Raw genomic sequence first — 27,966 nt, forward strand, 5'->3', positions numbered from 1 at the left:
GCTCTTAAATTATTCATTATCACTTTATATTTAGAAATAGAAGATTGCATTCTCAATAATTAAACACATTGGATTGCCCTATATACTCGAATCCCACTTTTCACATTTTATTTGGTTTGTTAACAGTTTACAGAGTCTTAAAATGTACCCTTCATTTCACCTTTTGTACCTAATAAGTCGTCAGCTGTGCAGTCTTGTAGTTCTTTACATTTAACGATCTGAAATGAAAATGAACAGAAACTTATTAGATTTTTGTAGAATAACACTATACAAATTACAAGTGTTTTTGTATCAATGAAAAACTGTGGTACACTCAGTCCTATAATTAGATTTAATGACTTCAGTTCTCATGAAGTCAAATTTATTTCAACAGAGCTCTGCATGAGAGCAAGAATCTTCACTAGCAAATCCAATTATAGGATTATGGTCCAATATCAGAAGATAAGCTTTTTATTGGAAAGTACATAAAGAACCATAATTCAGTGGGGAAGCAGATCATTTCAAAAATGTCTTACCACATTTCTTAAAATCTATGAGCTATGAGCTTCATACTTATAATAAATTCAGTTCACATTCTATTAAACCTAGGAACAATGAACCAAAAATAAATACATTCTTTAAAATTCTTAGGAGGGAAACAGTGGTGGAGAATTTGAAATACTAGTTTTAATTTCTCTCTTTGGAATTTCTGTTGGGTATGTGAAATTCTTCTCTTTACAAGTATTTTTAACGAGTCCATCATAACTGTATCTGTAAGCGCATAGTGATACTTCACAATCAGTCCCCCCCTCTCAGTTTTGAAACCTGCTTCACATACAGTTCTGGGGTTTTTTCCAATAAAAACATTTAATTTGGGAACATGAATTTTTATTCTGTTGATGAAGCAATAATACAAACAATTATAATGATAAGAAGTTTACTCAGACCAATATACCATTCTTCTTGCCTTTTACTTGCTTAAAAACACGAGTGCATGCATGGAAGGTTGTACTTTCTTACATCAGTAGTTACCACGCTCTTTGGTATACCAAAAAGCTACTTTCAATTCTTTCTTACTTTCCATTAGTAAGGAAAAGCAATGTGGAGTAACATGTAGCTTCTGGTTCTGCCTTGACAGTGTAAATAAAAACTTCAAACTATCCCTGCAACTTAAAAAGTGGTTATGCAAATGCTGACACATGGTGAAATAACTTAAATAGAACAGCAATGGGTGAATAAGTGAGGTGTCTTTCTTAGAATTCCCATACAATATGTAAAAGACCAATCACAAATATGAAGCAGGTTCCTCTAAGGCAGTTTTTCAAATTTTAATCAAGTATTTCTAAAATATTTCATGTTACTTATGGAGTATGCAAAATAATATGCCTAGTTGTTCTACATGCAGTCTTAGAAGTCTGTATTTGAAAATGATTTCTCTGAATAACTCTAAAGAACACAGTCCTGATTTGCTGCTTGAGTTACAACAGAGCCAACACCAGAAAAAAATTGTTTAAATATAAGGGTTATAGCTTAGTAAGACAAAAAAAATAAAGAAGTATGTGCTTATCTACCTATATACATGCACTGTGTGCTATAAATCTCGTCTGACGTTGCAGAGTGACATGTTTGCAGTTAGGAATCCAACTTGACTGACATTGTTTCAAAAGCTTCACAAGCTTAAATCGCCTAATATTCTGTTTGCCAGCAGAGGGAGCCAATCTTATTCCATAAACATGAGGGAAAACAAAAACAGATTTTGCTTTCAACGGGAACATTCTTGGTCTTTTTAAATTTATCAAGTCAGAAAAGAATAAAAAATAATAATTTTCCAGTGAAATCTGTATAGCATGATTTTGAAGGTCTCTATGATACTTATAGCCTTATAAAGTAAGCTGAATTTACAGAGTAGGAATAAATTTTGAAAGCCAAGTTCTTCATGCATTTCTTATCCTTTCATTAATAATTTGTTCCTGATGTATTCAATTATGTTAGACAGTAATAAACAGCTGCGCTAATGACTTTTGGTAGTCAGCATATGAGCTCAAATTAAAGGAGCTTACCTTGTGACATTTAAAGTTATTATGCTTGTAACAGGTCTGCTTTTTGGTCCAGCAGGAGGATGAAAAATCTGTCGTCCTTTAGTAGTTGCGACAGCCGCAGATTTTTTAATTACATACGGGTCAGCGGAATGGCTTGGGTAAGGATCAAATGTGCCTCCTTTCATGCCCCCTGACTGGAAAAAAAAAACTTTTCAAAGTGCCAATCTATAATATAATTGAGTTATTTAAAATATTTTTCATGAAAAAGCAAGTTAGAATACTGAATAGCAGACTGCATCATATTATATATAAATATATATATATTCCTTAAATTTGCAATGGAAACTTCAAGGAAAATTTTAGTCGTTATTTTGATGAATCCTTATTTTAAATGTTCTTCCATAAGTCTGGATTTTCAGGAAAGGATCTTAAAAATGTAACAGAAAAATTAAAAACATAACTCACTAAAATGAGCTATGTTGTGGCCAAAAAAAAAAAGAGAATTCCTATGTCACTATTAGTTTACTAGTACACCTCCACGTCCAGTACTTGTGTACGGATTGTTACAGACAGCAGGGCTTGGTCATTATTATCAATATGCTTCCGACATACAGGACTGAACACCACATTGGCTTTTCCTGAAACATTATGTCCACTAGTGCTACAACAGTGGCAAATTTTCATTAAAAAACATGCAGAGACCTGATTAATTCCTTGCAATCCCCTTGTACAGCTAAACCCCCCAGCCTGCTGAGGCTGCATGCCTGAAACGTGCGGCAGTAAGCAATTCAATCAACAATAAAGCAATTTTCCCCCTAAGAATTTACATGGCAGAGAGGGAAAGTGTGCAGTAGCTTGGGAAGCAGCATAATTTCAATATATGGGGAAAGCATATATGGTGTGAAGGATGGGAAGCCTGGAGCAGGATCACCAGCACTGTCAGCCAGACGAGGTGCTGAGTTTCTAGCAGGTAACTTTTCTGAACGGGTTTCCCTTCTGAGAGATCTCAGCTGCCTCATCTATGAGGCCAAACACCCAACACAATTATTCGTGTGTAAGCATTTTTGCCGTCTCTTTTTGAATAGCTATATTCTCCTTGCTATCATCATCTTCCCCAGATGAATCTACGTCAGTCAAATAAGTCAGGGGCGAAGTACATAATAGTAGGAAAACAGTGGTTAGCAGAGCACAGGATAAATGACAGACAATGGAACTCCAAAATGAAGAGCCAAAAAGTGATAGATTAAGGGGTGTTACTGTATTAGGCCTCTGGAGTTATTTAAGAGATTTATGCATCTTAAACCCATTTCAAAGTGAAATTAAGGTTAAGCCTAAATTGAATGGCATAAGTTTAGTATCTCATCTCAAAAAAAAAAAATCAAGATGGAATGCTTTATGGAATGGAAAAATATCCATTTTGATTTTAAGAAATAACGACACTAAGCAACCAGAACTAATGAACTATATTCCTATATATCTTTCATACTAGCTTTATTTCTTATGCCCTCTAAGCCCTTCCACGTATATTTTTTTCCATCCTTTGCCTCTTTTTCTCCTAATTACTGAATAGCTGGCAAATTCTAAAACGGATTCCAATTTTGTGTCTGCTGATGGACAAGCAAGAGATAACTCCTGAGTTTATTCCGCAGCCTTTTCCTGAGCAGAGGGACTAACCTGAGTTTTTCTGCTCCTTCCAGCCATCCATTCCCATGACACTTCTACGAATTACCTTTTATATGTCTATATAGGCTGAGAGTAATTAGCAGGTTCAAAAATGACATGAGTGACTGACAGAAATATAGGAAAGCATTTCATTTTGCTGCAGTAATCTAGTCTTACTGTCATTTATTGCATAACCTTCTGCTTTGTATCTTTTTGTGGTGTATACAGTTAATTAACTGTATGTTAAGAGCACTATGCAGATTTTAAACAGAAACACTTTTTAGGTTACTTGAAGCTCGTTAGTGGTTGTTGGGTCAAACAAGATTTCATTGCTTTGGAAATGGAAAACAAAGTAAATGGAATAATATCTTTTGTAAGAAAAATAAGAAATGAATAGCAAAACTAAACGTTTACTTCTATCTTCTGTACTGTAAGCGAAGCTTTTAACAAGAAATATCTGAACGTTTATCTTTTGTCTTTCGTAGCTATAAGACAAACTAACCTTTTTAGCAGGAGAACTTGGTTTGAAAGGTGATGCAATTGGCTTCTCTGCAAGTAGTGTCTTCACAGGTGGCAAAGGTTTGTCATTAAAATAGGGATTCGTGTCAAAATACGCCTGGGGATATAGATTTAACTTGAAAGGCCCTCCTTTAAGCAACCGTTTATGTTCCTCTTGAGCTTTCTGTAAAAAAAATACTTTGAAAGAAACAATCTTGAGGATTTTTACTGTATGTTATTCTAAGAGAAAAATGGAAAGCATTAAATTTAGTCTTGGAGAACGTTCACTCTAAGTTTAGTTGCTCTTGTTTGATGATCGAGGTATTTTATATACCCACCGTGTATAATGGAAGATAGATTCACTGGCCAGGAAGCACAACAATCACTATGAAAGTATGCTAGGAAAATGTCAGGAAAAGCGCTGTGCATTTAAGATGTGTATAACAGTATTGTGAACCTGTATCTTGGGCACACATCCATATATACATGCTTGACTCTGAATTTGTCTCAACTGCAGGTAGCTGAATTTTTTCTTCTGCTCTTGTTCTTACCCTAGACCAAAAAATGTCCTCCTGCTGCCATTTTGCTCTACATATGATGAAAATATACAGGCTAACTAAAATCAGTGCAAGCAAATTTACAAGTTTTCTTAGATTTATGAACTTATACGAAAAAAGTAACAGGATTTTTTAATATAGCATCTAGGATAATGAGGTACCATTCTTCTGACAAAAACATAGAAGTATTAGTGTTCTTGCTGTTAGCATTGTTTAGTCATTATTGCATTGTAGCTTAAAGTCTCCAAATAAAAAATTAAGGTCAAATCCTGAATGGTAGCGCTTGTGCGGGATACTGCCAGATGTCTCAAAGAAAAAACAATAACCAAACAATACCTAAATCTTTTTTACATAGGATGAGCATTAATTTGTTTTCTTCCTCCTCTTTGTAGATAAATATTAGTGATTTCAAGCTAAAGGAAACACCACAGGGAACACAAAGGTCATGTAAATTGTAATAAATAACCATAACACTAATATATAATAAAGACAAATATTTTTACCTTTGCATTTATTCTTTCTACTTCATACCCATCAGATTCATGCGGATATTGTTCGCCTATGGTAAGGTTTGCATAACTGTAAAAACAAAATTAAGTACTCAGGTGTTCAAAACTCAAGAAACATTTAATAAAATACTCTACAAGAAGCATTATTGTGAAGTTACCCATATCCAGTTCCTTTCTTTCCTGGATTAGTATAAAAATTCTTTCCAGGAGGAACGTATCTTTCTCTGGCTTTCAGTTGTGGACTGAAGTATGTATACGAACCTCCTATGGTTCCATAATAGCTGCCGAGTCCACATCTAAAAATAGCAAATTAACACATTAATTAATGTTTTGAAAATATTCAAGGCTTTGTAGAAAATACAAACAATAATACATTTCAAGAGTTAAACATAAAACCAGATCAGATCCATTGTGCATGGATCTACTACTACAGCAGTGTTATGGACAAAAAAGAAACAAGATGGTGGCGGAGATGAAGTTTTACGGTATTTTAATTTTAATAATAATATTAATAATATAAATATGCTTAATAGATATTATTTTGCCCCAACAAGGTAAAGTAACACTGGTAAGGCAGATTCACAAGCAGAGACCCAGAGGAATAGGTTAAACAGGCTTGATGACAAGAGGACAGTCTTTCCCACAAGTTTTCGGAGAACAGTAAGTTAGTGTTGGTAGGATAATGGAGGGGCAGGCAATGCGGGGTGCCTGCCTGAAAGATTTTTTTTCTGGGAGATGGTAGGACTAGTTAACTTTCTGTCTTGTCACACAAGGGAAGTAAAAGGAAGCACAGCTCATTTAGGAGAATCACCTCTGCCTACAAAGCTGTAGGAATTCACAAAGACTGTTTTTTTAAAGACCAACTTGAAAACCAGTATTTGCTGACAAGGGTAGGACATGCTCTAAAAGTACATCATCATAGGGCCACTAAAGGAGAAAAGGACTGAGAGAAACTAGTGAAACAGCTGAACGGCAATTTGGTCCACAAAGCTGCAGCTACTGTGGTCAAAAATAAAACCCAACCAACCAACCCTCTGTCCTTGCAGCCCAAAAACCCAAAACAGAACAGGAAAAAATAAACACGGGCAACTGTATGAGATCTGTCAACTACCCCAGATAGCCAAGGTAATCTCCTTTGCCTGTACTGTGCAATTATAGTGGGGAAAGAGTACAGCATCTTAATGACTTCCTGCTTAAAAGGGTCATTAATGAATAGTGGCAGGATTAGGATGCAAAGATAACATTTGTCATCTTTGCACAGAATGCCAACCTGCCTTATTATTACCCTCCATTTATTCAGGGACTTCATAAACCCGTATATAGAAAAAAATGGGCAAACTGACAATGCACAGACAACCTTTATCTTGGTGTTTCCTAGCTCTTGAGTGCTTTATTTCATATTCTTTAAATGTCACTTCTGTGAGTAGGCTTTTTATATGCCAGTAACAAAATGACAAGAGAACAGACATATGAAGAAAACAAAGGTCCAGGCTTCAGTCCCATCTTCAATATGACATCTTCGCAACCTTTCCATTTCCAGCCAATAACAAATGCGGCTCCATTGTAAAGGCAAGATTCCCAAGAGCTCTTATCATTCAGGCAGCCAAGAACAGCAACGCAGCGAACAGCAACAGAGCTCTGCACTAGTTCTGTAGTTATGATGGGAGTCAGTTTTGGATATAAGAAACATATAATCGCTCTCCATAATTGCTTCAGGATTCCATTAAAAGGCAACCTAACCACATTCCCAGTCTCTGCTTTGCACTACTCTGCCAGTAGGGAGTTAGGGGAGGATAAAGACAAAAAAGAAACTCTACTAAAATTCATGTCTAGAAGAATTTAAAAGTCTTGCAACAAGAGTAAGAGCAGAAGCTGCTGCTCCCACAGCCAACAAGTGCATTTGTGGAGGCTGTACATGTAAGAGAGCGCATTAACAGGTCTTTGTTGTAAGCAGGACTCCCACTGTTGGACTCACTCAGAAAGTAAGTGAACTGGACTCTCATTGACTGACACGGATTTGAAATCAGTGCCTAGGTGTTCCTAACAGTTAAACCCTTATAAATAATTTGGTTGCTATAAAGTCAAGTTGTAGTTGAAAGAAAGTTTTGAACGCGGGCTCACACATTGTCCCATCAGAAATAGCACATGTATATCCAAAAGAAAGCGTACACACCATGTCTCACATTCCTATTGAAAGCTAAGATGTTCCTGTAACATACAGCAGAACATAGCTAATCCTTGCATCCTAAAATATATATACATATAATATGTATATATATATATGCACTTGGATACATATAATAAACTCTCCAAACTTTCCAAAAACAAAGCTGCAGAAAGATATGACTAAATAGAACCATGGAACCGTAAACACTAGGCCCTGTACACAGATCGAATCCTCCTGTCTCTTATTGCAGCAACAACAAAACAAGATTGTATGGTTAATAATATAATAATGATAAATAAGTAACCAGTCTCTATCTGTTTTTTACATGTGATTAGTAATAGTTATATGACACCAATTGCATTGGTGTCACTTTCTCATGCAATTAATGTTGTGCAAATAGCAAAGATGCATTTATTTTAATATTCTGCATATATTCCTCAGCTCTGTAACACATTCTGATCATCCTAAAAGATAATTATCCTAAAAGATAATGGATAGGGATTTGCTGAAAGGAAAATGTTGCACTTGGATAATGGCCCCTTTTCCTACTGCTTAGGCAATATAGATGTCATTTCTATTTTGGGAGGCTCAGAAATGGGAGAAGATATTGTATCTGACAAGTTCCAAAAGATTTCCTCCTAAATTAAAATGAAACATTCATTTGTTAATTAGCCACACCCTTTTCCCATAGCCATCTTCATCTTAATCAAAAATAAAAAGCTAAAGTTTAAGAAAACTGTTTACAGCAAAAAACAGTAGTTAAGAGGAAGCATCAGGACATGATTTCTACCTGTGTTCAGCCTTCCCTGTGTTGTTGCTCAAAATTCTTTCCTCAGTACTAACACCACATTGTATGAAAAAACAATATTGTACTCCCATTACAGGTTTTATAAGAAATAATCTGTGAAAACCATCTTTAGCATACAGAAAAGAAAAAAGGTCAATTAAAACATTGTCACAACACTTACGGCAATTTGTCTCCATTACTTGGGAGGAAAGCTTTGCCCAAATTTTTCTTTGATTCTGCCAATCTATAGCGTCTCCTTAGCTGAACAGGGTTTGAGTAGGCTTCACCATCGAAAATCCTCACAAACTGGGGCTCAAAATAACCTGCCTGCAGAGCTGACAATGTTTTGGTCCCCCCAGGTAACATCTGTCTGTTCTTGCTTGCAGCTTCGTTAAAAGCGCCTTTAAAAAAGTAAGCACTGTAAATAACTGCTCAGCGTTAGTGCTGCTCTTAGCCTACATAAAAAACCTAAGGTCTGGATCAGGGCGGCTCAAAGAATGTACTACAGAGCATTTAATTTGTAAATGGTGCATGTAAACAGTTGTGTCTGAAAGACAATGCTATGAGAAGGTATGTGCAGCACATAGTTTTAGTTTTCTAACTCCTGCACTTGCTTTACAGGCAACGGAGGAAAACTGATTACTCTAGAGCTGGAGCTGATGCCTGTTTATATACTACGAGTAAGACTTCAGAGGACATCTCTCTCTCCTACTGACTACAGGCCAGGTAGAAGAGCTTACTTGCCTCCAGCTGGGTTTTGAATCCCCGGCAGCTCAGTGTGGTAGAGGTATGTCAGCTGGGGGGACATGATCATCGCTGACACCACACCACGGCAGAAATGCCTGTGCTGGGATGCCATGATTATTTCGCGTTATCACTTCAAAGCAGCTACTGAGGGTTAACCTCAGTACTCTTCCTAATTACAAAAATTACCTTTCTCAGTGAGCATTCCCATTAAACAACAAGAAAAAGAAAATATTCTTTAACAAACCAGGATGGGGAATCTCACACATGTGATTCAGATCAGAACAGAAAAGAAATTGCAACGCTAATTTAAAAATAATGACAATGTAATTGTCAAAAACAGAAAAGCTGCTGAAAAAGCACACAAAAACTATTGTTTTTCACAAAAGCAGGAAAATACTGGTAACTTGCAGATAATTAATATTAAAAAGAAATGTATACACTAAAAGGTTTTATCAATCTATTCTGCATACATATTTTTCAGTTTTGCTGGATTTTTCCTTTCTTCAATGTATTTGTTCCAACATAATCAAGCGTTTCTCTTAATAATACAGACTTGAGCAAAAATATGCATGGAAAAGCAGTTCACGCTAACAAAAAAAAATAACACATTAGAAAAAAGTGATTCTGAAAGTAGACGGATACTAGAGGTGGTCCCTATCACTAAAAAGTGATTAAAATTAAATGCACTTACACATATAACGTGGTACATATTTATCTCCTATGGTAATATAACCCATTTCACTGAAGAGGCCGATCCTCTCCATATCACTTTTCCCTTCGGCAGGCATGGCTGATCTGTGTGACAGGGCACTGCACTAAAAGGGTTGAACTATCCTTGCTTATTTGTGACTGTGAAAGTCTATAAGCAGTCCACACCTGTAAAGAAAAAGTTTATTTAAGTCAAATGCAAGAAGTTTTGGTTAAAAGTATTAGCAATAAATGTAACATGAAGAAAGTAACCTATGATATGATCGACAGCTTTGGTGCTCATAGGACAAATGGATTATGTGGGATTTAGACACCTTTATATCTCCTCTGATAAAAGAATTCTAAACATGAGTGGAGAGAGAAAATCAAATGTATTTGTAATACAACTGGTACAACTCTTACTGAATTTACGTAGTTTGGGTCAAATTTTATAACCAGTATCTTCAAAGTACCAAGATAAGAGGTTTTGGTGGCATTAACAGCTAGTAATAAAGCTCGCCAAGCAGCCTCCTTCTTCCTGTGGGTTGTCTCTAGCAATGGTTTTCAGTCACTTTCTAATAATGGTATAGAAGGTCAGTGTATAGACAAATTTGGGGTAACACATAAAAGTGGAATTTTATAAACCCTCTAACTAATCCAAGACCTGGTCATGGTAAATATCTCCAACTTCTTGGTTTTAATGCAAATGATTTACAGTAACTGTTAGTTTTTCTTCATCATTACCCTCATTGGAGCCTGACAAAACTAAGGAAAATATCTAGTCAACATTCAAGGGCTTGAATAGGGAGCAGGCTTAGCACTAGGATTCCCAAGGATCTGATTCCCAGAGAGGAAGATGACAATCTATGGCAAGTTCACCAGGAATGGAAATTAAGGTAGAAGAAATTGGTTAATATATTAGGAAACCTATTTATTGAAATTCATGAAATACAAGAATTACCAAAAAAATCAAGGATATGCAAACAAATAGCTGAAGGATCTGTGTCCATACAGCTCAAAAGAGAGCAGGAAAGTTAGGGTGGAATACAGCATTAGGGTGGAATACAGATTAAAGACAATGGGCATCAAGTCTTATGTTGGTATTAACTATGGGGGCAAAGGCAAGATGGAAAATAGGAATAAAAGTAACTCAGGCAGCAGAAAACTCTGAGAGATTAATATCACACATTAGCTGTATCTGGCATTTGTGTGCAGAGCAGAAAGGTGGCAGCAGCACAGCAGTGGAAATCTATATAATAATATAGATTTTATATATATTGTATTATAAAAAATAATACGCTGGAACACTGTACGATGGAAGGGCTAGCCCCATTGTGCTTACGGTCAGCACACAGGAAATGTGCAGAAGTTTTGAAGCAATTTATTTTGCAACGTGTGGAGTTTCACACTGTAAAATGCACCACCGCTTCATCAGATAAACTCAGGATTGTTCTTTGATTATTGGTAGATCTAGATGTCAGGTAAGGCACCACTGGGCAGGCGACAACAACTGGCACTGAAAGATGACAGAAAACTGACCCTTGGAAACAAACTTATGGTTTTGCTGTTATGAAGCGAGTTGGTGTTATTGACGAGGAGGATAGGAATAAATTATCAAAAACAAATAGACATGGAATTTAGTTATACAGTGTAAAGATCATTGAATGAGGAATTAATAGTAAGGATTTTTGGACCTCAGCAGTTCGACACAACCAAGAAGATGTAATGAGGGGGATGGGCCTGGCCTTGAAGTCGCAGCATTGCGAAGCAGTGGGAGGTCAAGCACAATTCTGGAGTGTCTCCCAAGGAATGTGTAGGAAAGGTGAGGAAGTACCAGTATTTTGCCACAGAGCACTGATACCACATCAACTAGGTTAAGTACAGCTCTGGTTAGTTGCCCAAGCTAAAGAAGGCTGTGGTGGTGCAGACCCACTGAGCCATATTGCGATGTCAGGACCAGCCAAAATTGTGTTCTCGGCTTGGTGGCAGGGCTGGGACGATCTGGCACTTTTTTATCTTCGTGGCAAGTGCAGTGAGCTGGGACAATCACGAACTTTCTTGTCATGGTTACAGGAGCAGCGAGTCAGGACGACCAGGCACCCCCTAACCATACCTGAACCTCCTGTTGCATGGATCACGGCCCCGTCTGGAAGGCACCAGAATTACCTGACAAAAACTGTGGCCAAAATGGAGAAATACTGACCAAAGTCCCTCATCTTCCAATCCTACACACAGCCATCCCAAGTGGGACCCTTTGAGTTCCCCGGGATCGCAGCAGGCCGTGACCCAGCACCTCCCCCTGAGCGGGGACGTCTCTCAGGGCAGATTTCGTGAGGATTTCAAAGAGATTTTGCAGGAATATTAAAGCATAGATTTTGTGAGGATTTTCAAAGGTAGATTTCACGAGGATTTCAAAGATTAGATTTTGTGAGGATATTAAAGTGTAGGTTTTGTGAGGTAAATTCAAAAGGTAGATGTCGTGAGGATTTCAAAGATTAGATTTCGTGAGGATATAAAAGTGTAGATTTTGTGAGGTAAATTCGAAAGGTAGATTTCAGGAGGATTTCAGAGACTGCCCACGGACAGATGCCGACAAAGGAAAAGAGTAATTCATTACTATTGTATTTCTCGAGGTTTCAAAGATCATTTTGTACCAGTAATTTACTACTTTTTTGCAAAAAGAGAAAGATTTTAATTACATAGGGTAACCTCTATACTTCTGTGTGTGTGATTTGATTTAGGAAACTCTGCTGTAAGCCTTGTGTTTGTGTGTGTGATTTAGGAAAACTCGTGTGGTAAATCTTGTGGTTTATGTGGGTGTGCGATTCGATTTAGGAAACTCGTCTCAGGTGAACCTTGCCATTTTTGATAACGGAGTCGCGCCGTGTTGGTTCTAGCAAATCTTGTTAAATCACTTTGATAACCGGCTGATGATTAAGTATTGTTAAAAACCATCCAACCTAACCCTTTGTTAGTAAATCTGAAACCGCCGTTACCTCAGAGATGTGCAGAAAACCTAAATCAACACTCGCGACAAAGGCTCCCCCCGCGCCGCACCCCACCACAGGCACGACCGGCCGGTGAATATGAGGGAACCGGTACCTCACTGGCCTCAGACCACTGCCGAGAGGAGCGAGAGGCGACCAGCCGGCGGCGACCCCCGCGGCCGATCGCCCTCGTTTGGTGCACGGTTGCCCGGGAGGCGGGAAAGTCCAACAGGCTGACTCTCGCCTATCCCTCCCCCTCCCCCCCCCCCCCACGCATTGGTACGGCCCAAGGCGATCGCGGCTGCGCAGCCCCGTAGTGCGGGGCCGGGCGGGACTACGCCTGCGCGGGGGTGGGGAGGGGCGGGAGAGCGATGCGGGCGGGCTCGGCTGCCGCCGCGGCGGGGAGGGACGTGGTGAGTCTGAGGGGTGCGCGAAATGGCGGCGGGGGAGCGGGTTGAGGTGCTGCTCGGTCTTGTGGCGAGCGGGGCGAGCTGAGGGCTTGGTGCTGGCCTTGCCCGTTCCACGGTGGGTCCTCTGAGGTGCCCCTGGGGGCTGGAGGCCCAAAGGCCGCTCGGCGGCCTTTGGGCCTCCAGCCCCCAGGGGCACCTCAGAGAAGGTGTCGAGGCCCCTTGGGCATGTGATATAAAACATCACATCAACCCTGGGCAGGGATTTGGCAAGGAAACAGCTGTGCCCTTCATCTTTATTCACTGGCCTTTCGTGCCCTCAGCAGCTGCAGTAGTTACCGGTGCGCTGACACGCTGTGTCTCGATAACGGGCAGTTGTAACTCGAGAGAAAGCGTGTCGGAAATAACTGTGCGTTTTTCATTGCCTCTTTTTTTATTTCTCCTTAGGTAATTCTAGAAGCTATGGACGTACTCTTTAGAATAAGGGGAGGCTTGGATCTTGCATTTCAGCTGGCAACTACTGATGGTGTGTCTCAATAATAGATTTCTTAATAAAAGGTTATTTATATAAATGTTAATTAACTAGTTATGATGTTTGTTTTCTTGGTATTTCACCAGATGTTAAGTGCTTTTTTCCAAAACCCGTAAAGGTTAAGTACAAAAATATTGTTCTTTAGCTCCTATCATTTTCTGACAGTCTTTTTCCATCGCGGGTTTTTATTTTAATTTGAAGTGAAGTTTAAATTGCCATTTTTAGGTAATTTTATTTACATATTTTTCCTACTTATGGGTATGGTATTGGGATCACTTTTCAGGTTGAATCCCAAAGCTGGCCCTGAAACTCCAAGCAAATGGATAATAGCTTGATGAAAGTGAATTCATTATAATAGGATTATATTAGCAATACAGTTTTGAGATTGTGATCCAGTCTTTCTAGAGAAATGGGGAAGATTAACAAGCTAACTAGTTACTCTGTTGAATTTAGGCAGGATCGGCTACTGCAATTACACGTGGAATTGGCACTAGACCATATGGCATCGAGAGGCTCCTGTAGTCCCACATTCTTACAGTGAGGTGACGTTCACTTCAGAGAGTTTGCTCAAAGGTACCAGCAGCCATTGAGCTGTCATGGGGCAGAGTGTGGAAGGAGCACGGGTGTCTTTAGCTCAACTGTAGCTCATTCTGCATTTTGAAAAGACGTATCTGTCCTAGAAACTCTGAATTCTGTATGGGTGAACCTTGAGAAGGAACTCGGGTTCCTTTCAGTTCACAGTGTGGAACAGAAGCGTTGAATAGGTTGGCCTCATGTATAGCAGCTTTCTGTGAATTGCATCCTCAGAGAAAGGCTGTTTATTTGACTTTGTTTACAGTGTAGTGAATTTTAAAGCAGAGTGATATTCAGATTGCCCAGGTGCATGGTATTGACACCTGTTAGTGTATAAATATGGCAGACTGCTCGTTTGAAGGCACTGAGTCTTTCTTTCAGAGGAGGTTTAGCTAAATACATTGGGTTTTGTTTGATTTTTCTAATATTGCAGTTTTTATGGACTCCTAGTGCAAAAGCCAACTAATAGTGGCTAAATCTAAGTTAATGCATTAAAGAGTTACAATTCAGCATAGCCTTTGATAGCTTGTTAGGCTTTGTATACGTTGTATTCTAAGTAATGGTTGTTAATCTCCTCAGTGAGGAAAACAATTCTCATAATGTGCAAAAGTTGCCCTGTTATATCCAATATTGGCTCAGGCTGTAAGGAGGGGATGAAATTTAAAAAGTAAAGTCATGCTCTGAAGGACAAACATCCACACAGATAATAGAGATTCAGGCTGACGAGGATGCAGCTTACAGTTACAGGTGTATGTTGGCCAAAATTTGGTCTGCAGCTGGAGTGTAGGCCCTGCGTTTCCAAAAACTTACTATGCATTTGATTTGTATTTATGGATATTGATATGAAGTCAGAAACATGTGACTCAGTGAATCTCTCCAGGATTTAGTCAAAAGATTAAATATAACCATACATAGAAGTTTGTACAGAGAAGTTCTTTTGCAGCTGTGGGCTTGGTTAAGAGTTGTTGATGTGAGAATTGACTACGGGGTAGGTTATTCTTCTGTAATTCATTCAGCTCTTTGTATCTGCCAGCATCTGAGAGAAACAGTATGCTTTTGTTCAGGCAGGTGTGAGTGTGAATGTTTCAGACAGACCTGCAAAGTGAAATCTTATTCAGTTTTTGTTTGCGTAGCCATTTTTCTGCCCATAACAGCTCTTAAGTTTTTATTCCAAGTCAAAACATAGATTTTTAATTTTTTTTTTAAATGCGTGCCCAGCAGCTGTAACAGGTGAGGGAATTTTCTAACCTAATTGTATCTTTATGTGTTTCAGAGGCATCAACAAAGAAGGCATTAGGATATGTTTTCAGTGATCTTGCAAACAAACTGTCCTCAGATGTTCTTGTATTGAGAATTCGCCACAGTTCAGTCTATGTGTGGCCTAACAGTGGTGTGAACACTGTTCCAGAGCTGACTGATGAATCCGCTTGTAAGGAGATAAGACGATTTATACAGTGAGTATATTTAAAAATACATAATTTTAAAAATCATTTAATTTCATATTATAGCAATGTCTCTTTCTGCTGATACTTCAGATTTGATCAAGATGATGAGACCAAACGAAAGCTTGGCAAAAAAAAGGATAAAAAGTTACAAGATACGGTAAGTGTCTCACCACGCTAATAAATTATATCTGACAACCTATCATTTAAAAATTTTTAGATCTTTCCTCCATAGGCTTTTCCGTACACAAATAGGCATTGACATGACTTAAAGAATCCTTTTAAAGTTATTGAGACTCAGCGTGAATGCAGAGATCCATCTACGGTAGATCAGCACATAGAAGTTTGTCTTTAGCAGTACTAGCTTTTTTTTTAAACTAAATTATTTCATTACTGAGTTTGATATCAAATGTCTACAATCTTACTTTTGCCTTCTTGGTGCTTGTGTTGTTGGAGGTGTACTAGTGGTGTCTTTACTCTCTGCAGCAGCAGATAGTCAATGTAGACCTCATGTTGGAAATGACGTCTTCATTAGCTGCTTTGGCTCCTGTCATTGAAAGGGAAAATAAGGAACACCACTACGTTAACATGACATTGCCAGTTGATGTCGTTGTATCTGTTTCTCCAGAAGAACCATGGGGAAAGTAAGTGTTATCCTGAACTTGTAATTTTTCAGCTTTTTCTTGAAATAGTGACGTAAAGCTCTCATGTGATATCATTAATCAGTTAATTGAAGTAGTGTGTAGTATTTTTGTAATGGAATTTAACTGTGTAAATAATAAAAGCTGCTGTAGACAGGTGTTAGCTTTAATAATCTTGAGAAACAATCCTTTTGCTATCTACAAAAAAATTCAGTTTATCCATGTCTGATTGATTGGATAACTTGTAGCCAATGCCTAGCAAGGAATTGAGAAAGCCAGGAAAATGTTCTAAAAATTCCTGTAAGTATGTGAGTGTGTATAAAAATGAGAGTTGGAGTGTATTTGATGAGCCTTTGTAATCTTGGTACTACATTAGGGGCTGCAGCTGGGTGGGTGAGGGTGGAAAACGATGAGTCTCCCTCTGTGTTCTTTCCTTGCATTTTCTCTGTAGAATTTGACTCTGAAGGATGCTAAATGGGGTGGATAAAATGCAAAAAAAACCCCCATATAATCGCAGATGTAGCTTTTATTTTGGCAAATGCTCATAATGGTTGTGTTTCTGATAGGAGAGCTGGGCACCTGCACTTTGGAGGGCTGAATCGTTAGGGAGTAGTTTCTGTGTACAGACGTGCTTTGAGTAAAGCACCGTGAGGTTCTGCCTTGCTTTGTGGGAGTGGAAGCATGGAATTATTAAGTTCATCAGACCAGGTGCAAATATGCATATAAGTATTGTATAACTATCAGAGCTATGAGAGAAAATGGTCCACCGTCACTGTTCTGCTTAACTATTCTCCCTCATACTTTGCAGGGTACAAAATCTGCTGGTAAAAGCAATTCACAGGCAATTAACTGACATGGAAAGATGTATCATGAAATACATGAAGGGAACATCAATTGTGGTGCCAGAACAATTTCATTTCATGTTACCAGGAAAAAATCATCTTGTAACAATCTCGTATCCTACGGGTATTTCCGATGATCAACTGGAAAGTTACAGAAAGGTAAAGCCAATAAATACTAACAGAACCTGATTTTAAAATTATTTTTTAGTTGTTGTTATTATTGTAACTGAAGCAGTAGTAAAGCTTTTCATTTAGCCAACATAGAATAAATACTAACAGATACTGCTATTTTTAAAATTTATTTTTATTATAACTGAAGCAGTATACTGAATGTGGAAGCTTTATTTATTAGAAGTTCTTTTATAAAATGCATCAGATCTCATTTTTGTAAGGGAACAATCAAAACTTTAAAACAACATAGGATTTGTTTTAGATAGTTTTTATCTAAATTATACTTCTCATGCTGGATTCTTTGAACATCTCCACTTTGTTGGTAGAATATCAGATTACTTGTAGTGTGCTACTGTTTTCAGGCTTTAACACGTGTCCTGAAGGGATTAGGGTTGGGGCTTTTTTGTTTGTTTTGGTTTCTTTCCTGGGGTTGTGAGTTGTTGGTTTCATTTGTTTTGGGGCGCTGCTTTTTGCAGCTCACAGCTGACCAGCCTTAGCTAGTTTTTGTTTGTTTGTTGCCTTCTGCACTTGCACATCTAGAAAAAGGAGTATGGATGATGTGGAAACTGTTCTGATGTGGCAGTCCATTCCGATGGAGAGATGTGCCTGGCCAATACCCGTTCAGGTCACACAGTTTCACATATTGAGAGTGGGGAAGGAGTCTTCTGCCTTAGAGGTGTGGAATCCATAGGGATTTCTCATTTCCTTCTTCCCTGCAAAGCATTGCTGTGTATGCAAAGCCTCATCTATTCCTTGCATTTGCCAGAGGCATCAGGGGCACATTAAGTCTTTCCTGCTCTGTCTTCTGCTCAGTCTTACCCACTGGTTGCCAAGTGTTGCTGTAGCTAATGTAATTGGGTTCAGCGTTGGGTCATCTGCGTAAAATTTATTACCTGCGTTACACGCATTATCCCAGATGATCTCTTAGTTCACTCTTAAGTTCTGTGAAAGAAGGCAATATATCTCTTTAAATGTGGCTGCTGTGTTGCAAACAGTGCTTAAGAGACTTAAAAATAGACTGAATCTGCCTAAACCGTAAGCTCAGTATCTGTCTCAGTATGTAGTATTTGGATGTCTTCAGTATTAGTTAAGATTATAATTCAGAGTGTGTGTATCTATACTACTACATAAATAAAACTGTAATCCTTCTCTACTATGGTGTATTTTATCATACTTTCATGAGACACTTGTCACTCATGGTATCTTCAGTGGGGCTCCAGCGGCAGGCGTTGTGTAACAGGACTGCATAAAGTAGTGGCCCCTGTAGATAGGAGGTAAGGCTGCATGAGCTTCCTCTGAGAGCTGAGATCTAGCAGTAAACGGTACATGCTGAATGTTTAATTAAGCAGATTTTAATACATTAATTTGCTAAGCTATGCTGTTACAATTGTTTACGTCTTTATTGTTACTTACAATGTGATGTTTTAATACAAAATTTGAATTGTGCTCTTTATTTTTATTCGAACTTGCATGTAGGAATTGCATGGGTTATTCAATCTGCCTTGTGACAGACCATATTTCAAGAGAGCAAATGCTTATCATTTTCCAGATGAACCATATAAAGATGGATATCTGAGAAATCCACATTTACATCTTAATTCACCTGGTACGGAGTCTGGTATGGTAAGTTTGAATTGAAACATTTGCAAGAAAGTATTTTTATTTTACTTGAGACTTGTAATTTAGATAGTCGGTATTGTATAGATGTAAAAGTGAAGTAGCTGACTCGGCCTTTTAAGTAAAAGGGCTTCCCTGCACAAAATGGCATTGCTTTAGCTGTATTTGTCCCAAAGAAATTGCATTTTCTTGGAAAAGGATGTACACGTTTTTAGCGTGTATTTTAAAAGTTTCTCAGAAGCAGGACAAGAAACTAAATCTATGAATGGAGATGTTTAGGAGACAAAAACAGGAGGAGCAATCATGTGAATAACAACCCTTCAGTTCTTCCAAAGATTTGCAGTCCCCAACCGAAAGCTTTTTACAGCACAAACAACACGTCGTATGACTTCTCCGTGAATTGATGCACGTGTGATGAGATGCATGTGTATTCTCTCTTTCTGTGCAGGTTTATTTAGTACATGGTGTGTATAGTTACCACCACTATATGCAGGATCGGATTGACGACAGTGGCTGGGGCTGTGCCTATCGGTCTTTGCAGACAATCTGTTCTTGGTTCAGGCACCAAGGTTACATTGATAGGCCAGTACCGACACACAAGGAAATTCAACAGGTACAGAACGCTTAAGCAGATTCATTGTTCTATGCTTATTTGTCTAGAAGAGTTCATATAGATTATTTTTAAAATAGCAACTTCGTATGTTTTAGACTTTGGATTAATGTGGTATTTCTAATTTATCTTTTAAATTGAACTATAGTACTTAATTATTAACAAGTTTTATTATAGGTGATCTGTCTCCATATATTCATCATCGTTGGGTGACGTTATCTGTACAAATAAGATTGATTAAAATAGTCTTCTAAATATTTCCTTGGATTAATGTTCTGTTAGAATCTCAGATTAGGACATTTTCACTGGTTTTGCCAAATGAGAGAAAAGAAGGAATCCAATGTGTCATATTAAAATCAGTTTTAAAACTGACTCTTGTCTTCAGTGACAGCTGAATTAGTTCCCAGATGCTGTGCATTGATTTACTGCCTTCTTTTGCAACCTTGCCTTTGAGAGTAGTGGGCTTTTCCTGCTTTCTGAGTTCTCCTTTGCTTCTTTTTCTAGTGTGAATTCGAATGCCTGCCTGTGTACATTCATTTCTGTTAACAGCACTGAAGAAAAACTGTAGGCTTGGGTAGCTAATACTGCACGCCTAGCAAGAAATGCTGCAATTATCTTCAGTCTTCTCAAAATAGTTTTGTGTTGTATTTACTGAACATTTTTAGCAAAGTTTGATTCAGTCCATAAAACAACTTTCATCATACCTAACCAGGGATGTGAGCACTAAAGTTAAAACTGCATTTCCTGAACATTTCTCAGTCCACGCCTACACCTAGAAGCAGCTGAAGTCTGTGCGCTCCTGTAGTATGTTGAGGCATTTAGAAGAGGGCGGTAGCCTTCAGGAGACTTAGTGGGTTTCGGGTCCTGAGCGGAAAAGGCCCCTCTGGAGTGCCGCATGTAACATAGAAGCCTTAGAATGGAGAAGAGTTTAAAATAAACCACAGCCGTCAGTGTATTTCAGTGGCCTCTTCCTCAGACCACTATTTTGCGGATCCTTTTCTGAGATGCTTGGAATGGGAATCCGGGTACTTCAGTCTGTGAAGTGGCTTCTGCAGTACAACAACGCGCTCCATGATTAGACAGCTCAGTGCTTGCCACCCCAGGATTATATTTTATATTCTGTGCTTATGGGCACTGTCTGTGTTTGTGTTCAAGTGACACTTCCAGAACAGAACCCCAGTGAATGAATTCGACATCCATTTGTCTGCTTTTGACCAGCGAGGTTCAAAACACATTCCCATATAAACTATCTTTGTTCACAAAAAGCGGTGGAATTTCCTCCTGTGTGTCATTGACATTTGTTTTTTTTCATCATGATGTTGCAAAGGCCCTGGTGGATGCTGGAGACAAGCCTGCGGCATTTGTTGGGTCACGGCAATGGATTGGTTCCATTGAGGTACAGCTTGTTTTGAATCAGCTTTTTGGAATAACGTCCAAAATATTATTTGTCAGGTAAGAATCAATATCTGTTTAATAGCTCAGTAATTATTAAAAAGACTGAAGGCCTTGGAATGCAAATTGCCATAACAATACACGGAAGAATGGAGATAGTAAAAGAGATAATAAATCTTTTAAGGGTTTCTTGTTTGTAAACCCTGTACTCCTGCCTTTGGTTGTGCTCAGTGCTTACAGATGAAGGGGTTGCTAAATTTCCTGCGGGTTTGGGGTTCCAGTTTGCAGTTGCTATAAATGGCTTAACAGTACACAAACTGATGGGGAATTCAGCCTCTTCCTTTGCATCACAAATATCCTAAAAGAGCATGTGACCATGGTGATGGTGATTCTTAACAGTAGGAAAATAATTCAGTTCTTCAATATTTTGTAAAGCTTTATATAGCCAATTTTAATCTTGTTTGTTCCAGAGCTTATATTTGCAGCTGATCCACCTATTATTTACAGCAGCTGTGACGGGCCCTGGCAGCATGAAGGTTTTTATTCCTGCACATAAGAATATGGAATAGATTCCTTTGTGAATGCGGCAGAATTACTTGTAGCGCTGCTACCAGGGAGCAGCAGTGTTTGTCAGGATTATGACAAACCAGCATCACTGCCATGCTGAGAAGAAGTCGTGCATCTCTTTCAGCTGGTCACTGGCAGTAGAGAGCATTTTTTGTCTTGGGCTTATTTCCAGCTAGCACCTCTAACCTCTGTGGAAGTCAGACTTCGCAGGTGCACCAGCAGCACTAGCAGTGAATCCGTTACTGTAAATCCACCGTTTCCCAGAGTTCCGGTTTTGTATTCTATCTGCATTTAATCCATCTCTCCAGGACCACAGGAATCCATCTCTCCAGGCACACAGGCTTTCTTTGGGTTTTCAAAAGGTTAACCACTATATGAAGAAATACAAAGACGAGATATTAAAAATACCTGTATGAATTTCCTTGCCTAGCTTCTTTGGGAGCACTGTCAGTCTTCTGGGGGGAATAGGAGTCTCTGTCAGACACATGTCTTCAGCTCCAAATCCCGGGGTGGCTGCACGTATTGTGGGTGTGCCTTTCTCTTCCATGTCGACTGCTTTTGTCCTGTGGTTGAGAAGGAGAGCAGGGAGATGATAACAAAGCTAAATTCAGTGTTGCTTTGAACAGATTGCTAATGTTATTTGAGATTAGATTTTTAAAGCCAGCTTGGGTATGGATGCTGCAATTGCCTGTGCAATTACAGTGGAGAGCTGTCTTAAGAGACATCATTATAAACACCTTATTTTTGTTGTTTCTGATGAAGTTCTGTTACTTCAAACAGATGTAGCCAGGCTGTTTTTCAGCCGCTTGGAGGGACCCATTGGGGTTTACCAGCTGTCCCCACCGTGGGAGACAAGCAGCAGACACGTTACAGAACCTGGGTGACTCCAGGTGCTCCAGTGGCAGGCTGGGCTTATAGCAGATTCATTGATCCAACCAGAATCTACAAGTTCCTTTAAAAAACTTCTTTTTGGGTTGTCCCAGGGCATTTACACAGAAAAACTCTTAAGCCACTTTCTAATCACTCACCTATGCAGTTAACAAATATAATGGATAATTAGAGAATTAAGTCTAGTGAGGATAAAAAAAATATATTGTTTTTCTTACCTAGCCAGGGTTCCGAGCTAGCGTTGCAGGGAAGAGAGCTTGCTAATCACTTCAAGACTGAAGGAACTCCGGTTATGATTGGTAAGTGCTCGAGTAGCGAAGGATGCCAGTGAAAGTGCATGGCCTCCCTATGCTGAATTTCATTTCAATTAAAACCCCTTCAGTTTACTGTACAAGAGTTAATTAAAACTCTGGATTAATTAAAAATTACGCTTTTCCCAAGGGAGCCTGGAGAATGATACAATTTAGTCTGGCTGGTATCTTTTCACTCCCGTATTTCTCCTGAGCTCAGAATTAAACCTGGTAACTAAAGTCAATCTAAATGGTGATGTTTAAAAGCTACTGTTAAAGTTGGAACTTGAGAGCTGACTACTTCTTGCTGGAGGGGCAGAAGTTCATACAGTTCCCCAAAATTTCCACAGAAGAGTAATGTTTATCTGGCTTTGAAGAGAAGGATGTTCCCCAAATTCTTTTTAAGACCAGTTTTAATAATCTGAAATGTTGGTAACATAAGAAATGCCATTCATTAAGAATGCCGAAACTTTAATTGAACTATTTCCAAGATGGCTGTGGTTTAGAAAATGAAGGCTATCGAAAATATAATTTTAATAAAAGCTCGCTTTTAGCAATTTTCACAATCTGTGTTTGGCACTCCATAAAGATAGTGTTACTCTCTCAAATTAGAGGTGCCAGAAGTCCAGATTTTGGTATGAAATATTCTTGGCCTTTCAGCAGCCTTTTTATCTGAATTTCAAGAATTTAGAATTCTGTACTGAAAAATCTTGTAGTCTGTAACTTATCCTTCCCTGTAATGCTCTTTTGTAGATTGGTTTGATTGTTGTTGTTGGGGTGGGTGGTGGAAGTTGGCTTTTTGGGGTGGGTTTTGGGGATATTTTTTTTTTTTTTTTGCTTTTGTTCTGTTGGGGTCTTTGCAGTTCCTTCTGTTGTGTGGACTGCAGCATCCCAAGGAGGTGAACTCCTGCTATCTGAAAGAAACGCGCAAGGGCCGACCCGCTCATCAAAATGTCCCCTCTCCCTGTTTGCAGGCTGGAGAAAGGGGACTCAGAAATTACTTCTCTGCCCCTCGTATCCATTGATGGGACTTAATAGAAAACAGCAGATAACCCTTATCCAGAAATTCTGATTTTTGTTCTAATTTTAGTCCTTTTACAACCAGGAAGTTTTCCGCACTCCTTTTCTACAGTTAAGTTTCTTTAAAAGAAAAAGTGAGCAAAACAGATGTTTGAAATATTCTTGACTTCATCCGGCGGAAGTGCTGAGGATTTAACCCGCCTTGCTGACATGGAAGAAATTTGGAAAGTAAATTCTCTAGTTGTAGTAAGTAAAGCAAAATAAGTAATCTTGCCTAGTTGTAGTGAAGATATGTTGTTTAATAACGTGAAGAATCTTACGTAGGACAGCTCAGAATCATTTAGATAACCAAGCTAATCTGTTAACAGAAAGTGTTGATGTACTTTTAGGCTTGCACATTTAGCCAATCTCAGTGACAAATTTTGAGCAATTTGTGTTTCTGCTATTTCAGGTGGAGGTGTTTTGGCTCACACGATATTGGGAGTGGCGTGGAATGAGATTACAGGGCACATAAAATACTTGATTCTAGACCCGCATTACACTGGAGGAGAAGATCTGCATGTCGTTTTGGAGAAGGTGAGGCTTGATGCACATCCCTATATATACACACCCATATGTATGTATATACATATATTTTGGCATTAAACAAATAATGCACAGCCAAACACAAATTGGCCATTCTGTGGCTTCTCCGTTCCTTACGGAGCAAGTGCTGATCCCAGTTAACTTGCAAGTATGCTTCTTAATGTTAATTTCTGAAACTTAGTGTCTTCGGAGAAGACATATTGGGTCAGCAACTACATAAAGTTATTATAGTACAAAGAAATGTTCTTTACTTTCTCTGAATTAAACCATTTCCCCTTTTACCCAGTAGTATATACAATTACTGTGTTTGGAATTTTGAATGGAACAGAAACATCTGTTCAGCCTGCCAAATGCTGTTACTGAAGTAGAGAAGTTAACTATTTATTTAAAGTTTAAAAAATTTTTAAAAATCCAGCTCCAGGCATTCTCAGATCAGGCCTTAAACTAAGTTTAAAGGGTGGGTACTGTTGTCAAACAGCGGTTTTGAAAATCTGGGAAAATGGTAAAGAACTATAGGGTATCTGATGTTGCTTACATATTTAAAGCTACTAAAAGGGATGACATAGCACATCACAAAACAGTAAAAATAGAGTCAGAAATGTGAACTCTGAACGTGGTAAATCATCCTATAGGTGTTAAGTAAGTAATCAGTTTCTCCTCTTAATATTAAATGGCACATAGCAACTTTTCTACCTTTATTTGATACCCTTGGGTTGGGCTCAACTATAAAAGCTATTGAAGAATCATTTTGCTGGCCCATAATGGCTGAGGCTTGTAGCGCTCTTCTTCAAAAACACCTCATATAATTAAGTGGTAAAGAGCTTTGTTAGACTGTTTTTTCCGCTAAATCACGATCAACAGCACATGCCCTGATAGCAGGAGCTCTGTTTGGCTCTGAAATATCAACTGCTCCCAAAGAAGGCAAAGATTCTTCAAGATGAGAAACGGAAACTCTGAGGGTGATAGGAGTTTCAAAATCATCAGTCTCGGTAGCAGCAGAAGGTAGCAGGAAGTGGGGGGGGGAGGAAAAAGGAAAAGTATGCTGCTTTTTGGGATGGGGGGGGGAGGAACGGGGAGAGATAAAGACTCTTGTGAAGTGTTTTCCCTTCATGTGTTTCCAGGCACGTAGAGAACTTTGGAATTGTGTGTCATTGCATTCTATGGATGTTTGAAAAGAATTCGTACAGCGTAGATTAAAATTGATAAAATAAAATAGATCCGATAGATAGGAAGAACAGAGTTCACAGTAGATTTAAATGCAGTCTTGCTTTTTCTTGGACAGGGCTGGTGTGGATGGAAGGGGCCAGAGTTTTGGACCAAGGACGCCTATTATAACCTGTGCCTACCTCAGCGACCAAAAACTATTTGAATTTCACTCTTAGGCTGGAACGTGCAAAGCCAGAATGCTACCCGATCTGCGTACAGCTGTCTTGTTATTTATTGGAGTAATGCTCTAAGGCAATCAAAACCCAGTTGAAATAGAAATGTTGCTTGAGTAATTTAAATTAAGAAATTATTTTATTTTTTTTTAAATGAAACCTGTAAAAATAAGAGTTAGCTGCTGTGAACTGTATTTCTTATAAATACATTTATTAGGTAACTGATACTCTCTGCTTTTGGCTAGGACATCTTCATGTTTATATAGCATTTTTTGTTATGTTAAATCTGTACAGATTAAATACCCAAATCCTTTTATTTAATGGAATTTTTTCTTGCCAAAAAGATGAACTACCTTTCAAGTGCACCATGAGTCTGTTCAAAGGCATCGTTTGCTGCCGGTACTGTTGATAACAGCATTTTAGAATAACAGGATTTTAGAAGAAGGGAGGAAAATGGCTATATGTGCTGAATTTTATGAACTATGTAAATATGATTTAGGAAAAAAATGTAATTGTTTATGCTTGTTTATTTATAGCTGTATGAATACATCTATTCTAGAGAAAAACCTACACCACAACGGTCTTCTGTAAGAAGTAAAATAAAGGAGCTTTCCTTCTCTGCGGAAGGAGACACTGTACCAGATACACGTCTGGCTGCTCCGCACGGGCTCCCCTCGTGTTTCTTCAGGCTGCACATTCCCCTTGATTTCATTTTGGGATTACCAGCTGTTTCATCTGTCATAGGAACAAACAAGTCTGTATCTGATGCCACCAAAACATCAGGATCCAGCTGTGCTGTCAGTAAGGATGCTGTCTTTGGGAGCTATTCCATTTCCTTGTTAAAGTAGCCTTTTCAGTGGCATTCCCTTTTTGATAAGACCGTAACCTTACATACCTATGCACTATAGTACTTCCTTCCGGGGCCGTTGCCTGCATATTCGATATGGAAGTTACTCACAATCACTGCCATCGTTTAAAAACAAAGGGAAATCAAAAGTCATGTGTTTAAAAAAAATAATAAAATTGCATGGTTTTGATAAACACAATTAGGGGAAAAGAAGCCTAACATTTCTGAAATAACGCACACACATTATGCCAATTACCTCCTGTTTCTCCCTTGGGAAAGCAAATACAAATCAAGTAGTGGAATATGAACATAGACAGTACCGTTTTAAAAGGGGCAGAAATCCAGGTAAATAGGCAATGTGTCAATTCAGCGCAATTACTGGAGTGAGAGTTTTCACTTCTCCTTTGATACTGAAATAAGTACACCTGTTTAATTACCAAATGGTTTTTTTTCCTGAACAGCTCACCAAGAAAATGACTTAAATTAAATCCCTATGCATTGCTGGGGATGAAACACCTCTGCACAGATGCCAGAAATCCAGCGTCACTGTTTATGCAACTATGAAGACTTTTCTCAAAACACATGTATCCAGAAGTAGCTTAAGAGTAAATGGCCTGGCATCGCCCAAGAGGGTTTTTTAAAGCCTTTCCCTCCCCTACATCCCTTCAGCAATTCCTAGGTTTCCAGACGCACCCGAGGAGTCCCCTCTTCCCAGCCGCAGCTCTCTTCAGATGCTGCTACTAATTAGTTCTTGAGCTTCCTGTCACATTTTGCTTCCTCGTTAGCGCCTGCGAAACTCTCCTCTGCCTCGGAGGAACTGATACTGGTGTTGGGGATAAACGCAGGTGCGACAATCTGCATCCTTTTCTGTATGGCCCAGCCCCTCTTCACGCTGCCTGTTAAACTGTTCCCTGAAATAAAAGCTCCCGAAACCATAAGTAGTTCAGAGAGGAGACAGTGCTTTATTCGACGTCGGGTGCTAGGGGGAAAACCCACAAGTCTAGCACACCTCCCCGGGGATATTCACCCATTATTTATACACAAAGGGTTCTCACAATTCCGCCTACCTAATACATAACACCCCCCGGGGTTACGTATTCATTAGGATGGCCAAAGAGCTTTTTGCGTGTGCGTATCAAATTTTGCTGCATCAGCAAAACACTTCTGCGCAAGCCTGAGCTTCTCGGGGGTCGTTTGGGTAAGGAGACCGTTCCTCACGTTATCCTGTTAGGGCACTGAGTCGTCTCAGGACAGTAGAAGTTTACTGTAAGTTTGCCAACTTCCTGAGGAGGATAAGGATGTTCCTTGAGGTAGCCCCAGCTCTGTCCTAATCGGGACAGGGGCACACACTTGAGGCATAAAAGAGCCTTGAAGCGATTAACTACTTGTTATCCCGTCCGTGGTGATGAGCTGCTTCTGGCTGTCTCCTCATTATCGCTATCTGTAACATCAGCTCAGTCACTAACTTATTTTCTCACGCAGCAAGAAGGTCAGTAATTAGCGGTTTTCTCACACGGTAAGAAGATTAGGAGGAAACAACATTT

General features: G+C 38.9%; 2 protein-coding genes across 5 annotated transcripts; one reads left to right on the forward strand and one right to left on the reverse strand.

Annotated features, from left to right (window-relative positions):
* On the reverse strand, nt 1–12,890 carry CFAP96 (cilia and flagella associated protein 96). Its single transcript, XM_074588306.1, has 8 exons — nt 12,735–12,890; nt 9,637–9,821; nt 8,380–8,599; nt 5,403–5,540; nt 5,239–5,314; nt 4,183–4,362; nt 2,040–2,212; nt 1–218 (listed from the first exon to the last, which is right to left on the reverse strand). Exons 2-8 carry the CDS (start codon nt 9,731–9,733, stop codon nt 170–172), a joined length of 933 nt encoding a protein of 310 aa, XP_074444407.1. The 5' UTR covers nt 9,734–9,821; nt 12,735–12,890; the 3' UTR covers nt 1–169.
* UFSP2 (UFM1 specific peptidase 2) lies at nt 8,967–27,363 on the forward strand. Of its 4 annotated transcripts, none has more exons than XR_012587126.1 (13): nt 12,963–13,032; nt 13,474–13,552; nt 15,405–15,585; nt 15,667–15,733; nt 16,060–16,217; nt 17,023–17,215; nt 18,704–18,850; nt 19,293–19,457; nt 20,782–20,906; nt 22,524–22,600; nt 23,682–23,857; nt 24,063–24,187; nt 25,479–27,357. XR_012587126.1 is itself a non-coding variant. In XM_074588305.1 (12 exons), exons 2-12 carry the CDS (start codon nt 13,489–13,491, stop codon nt 25,563–25,565), a joined length of 1,389 nt encoding a protein of 462 aa, XP_074444406.1. In that variant the 5' UTR covers nt 8,967–8,985; nt 13,474–13,488; the 3' UTR covers nt 25,566–27,361. The 4 variants fall into 4 exon arrangements, 2 of the variants coding, with proteins under 2 accessions (XP_074444406.1, XP_074444405.1); XR_012587127.1 differs by having other exon boundaries at nt 23,697–23,857; nt 25,479–26,550; XM_074588305.1 differs by lacking the exons at nt 12,963–13,032; nt 23,682–23,857 and adding an exon at nt 8,967–8,985 and having other exon boundaries at nt 25,479–27,361.
* The last annotated feature ends 603 nt before the right edge of the window (nt 27,364–27,966 follow it).

The sequence above is a fragment of the Larus michahellis genome, chromosome 5 (genome assembly GCF_964199755.1).
Source record: "Larus michahellis chromosome 5, bLarMic1.1, whole genome shotgun sequence".
NCBI classification, from domain to species: domain Eukaryota; kingdom Metazoa; phylum Chordata; class Aves; order Charadriiformes; family Laridae; genus Larus; species Larus michahellis.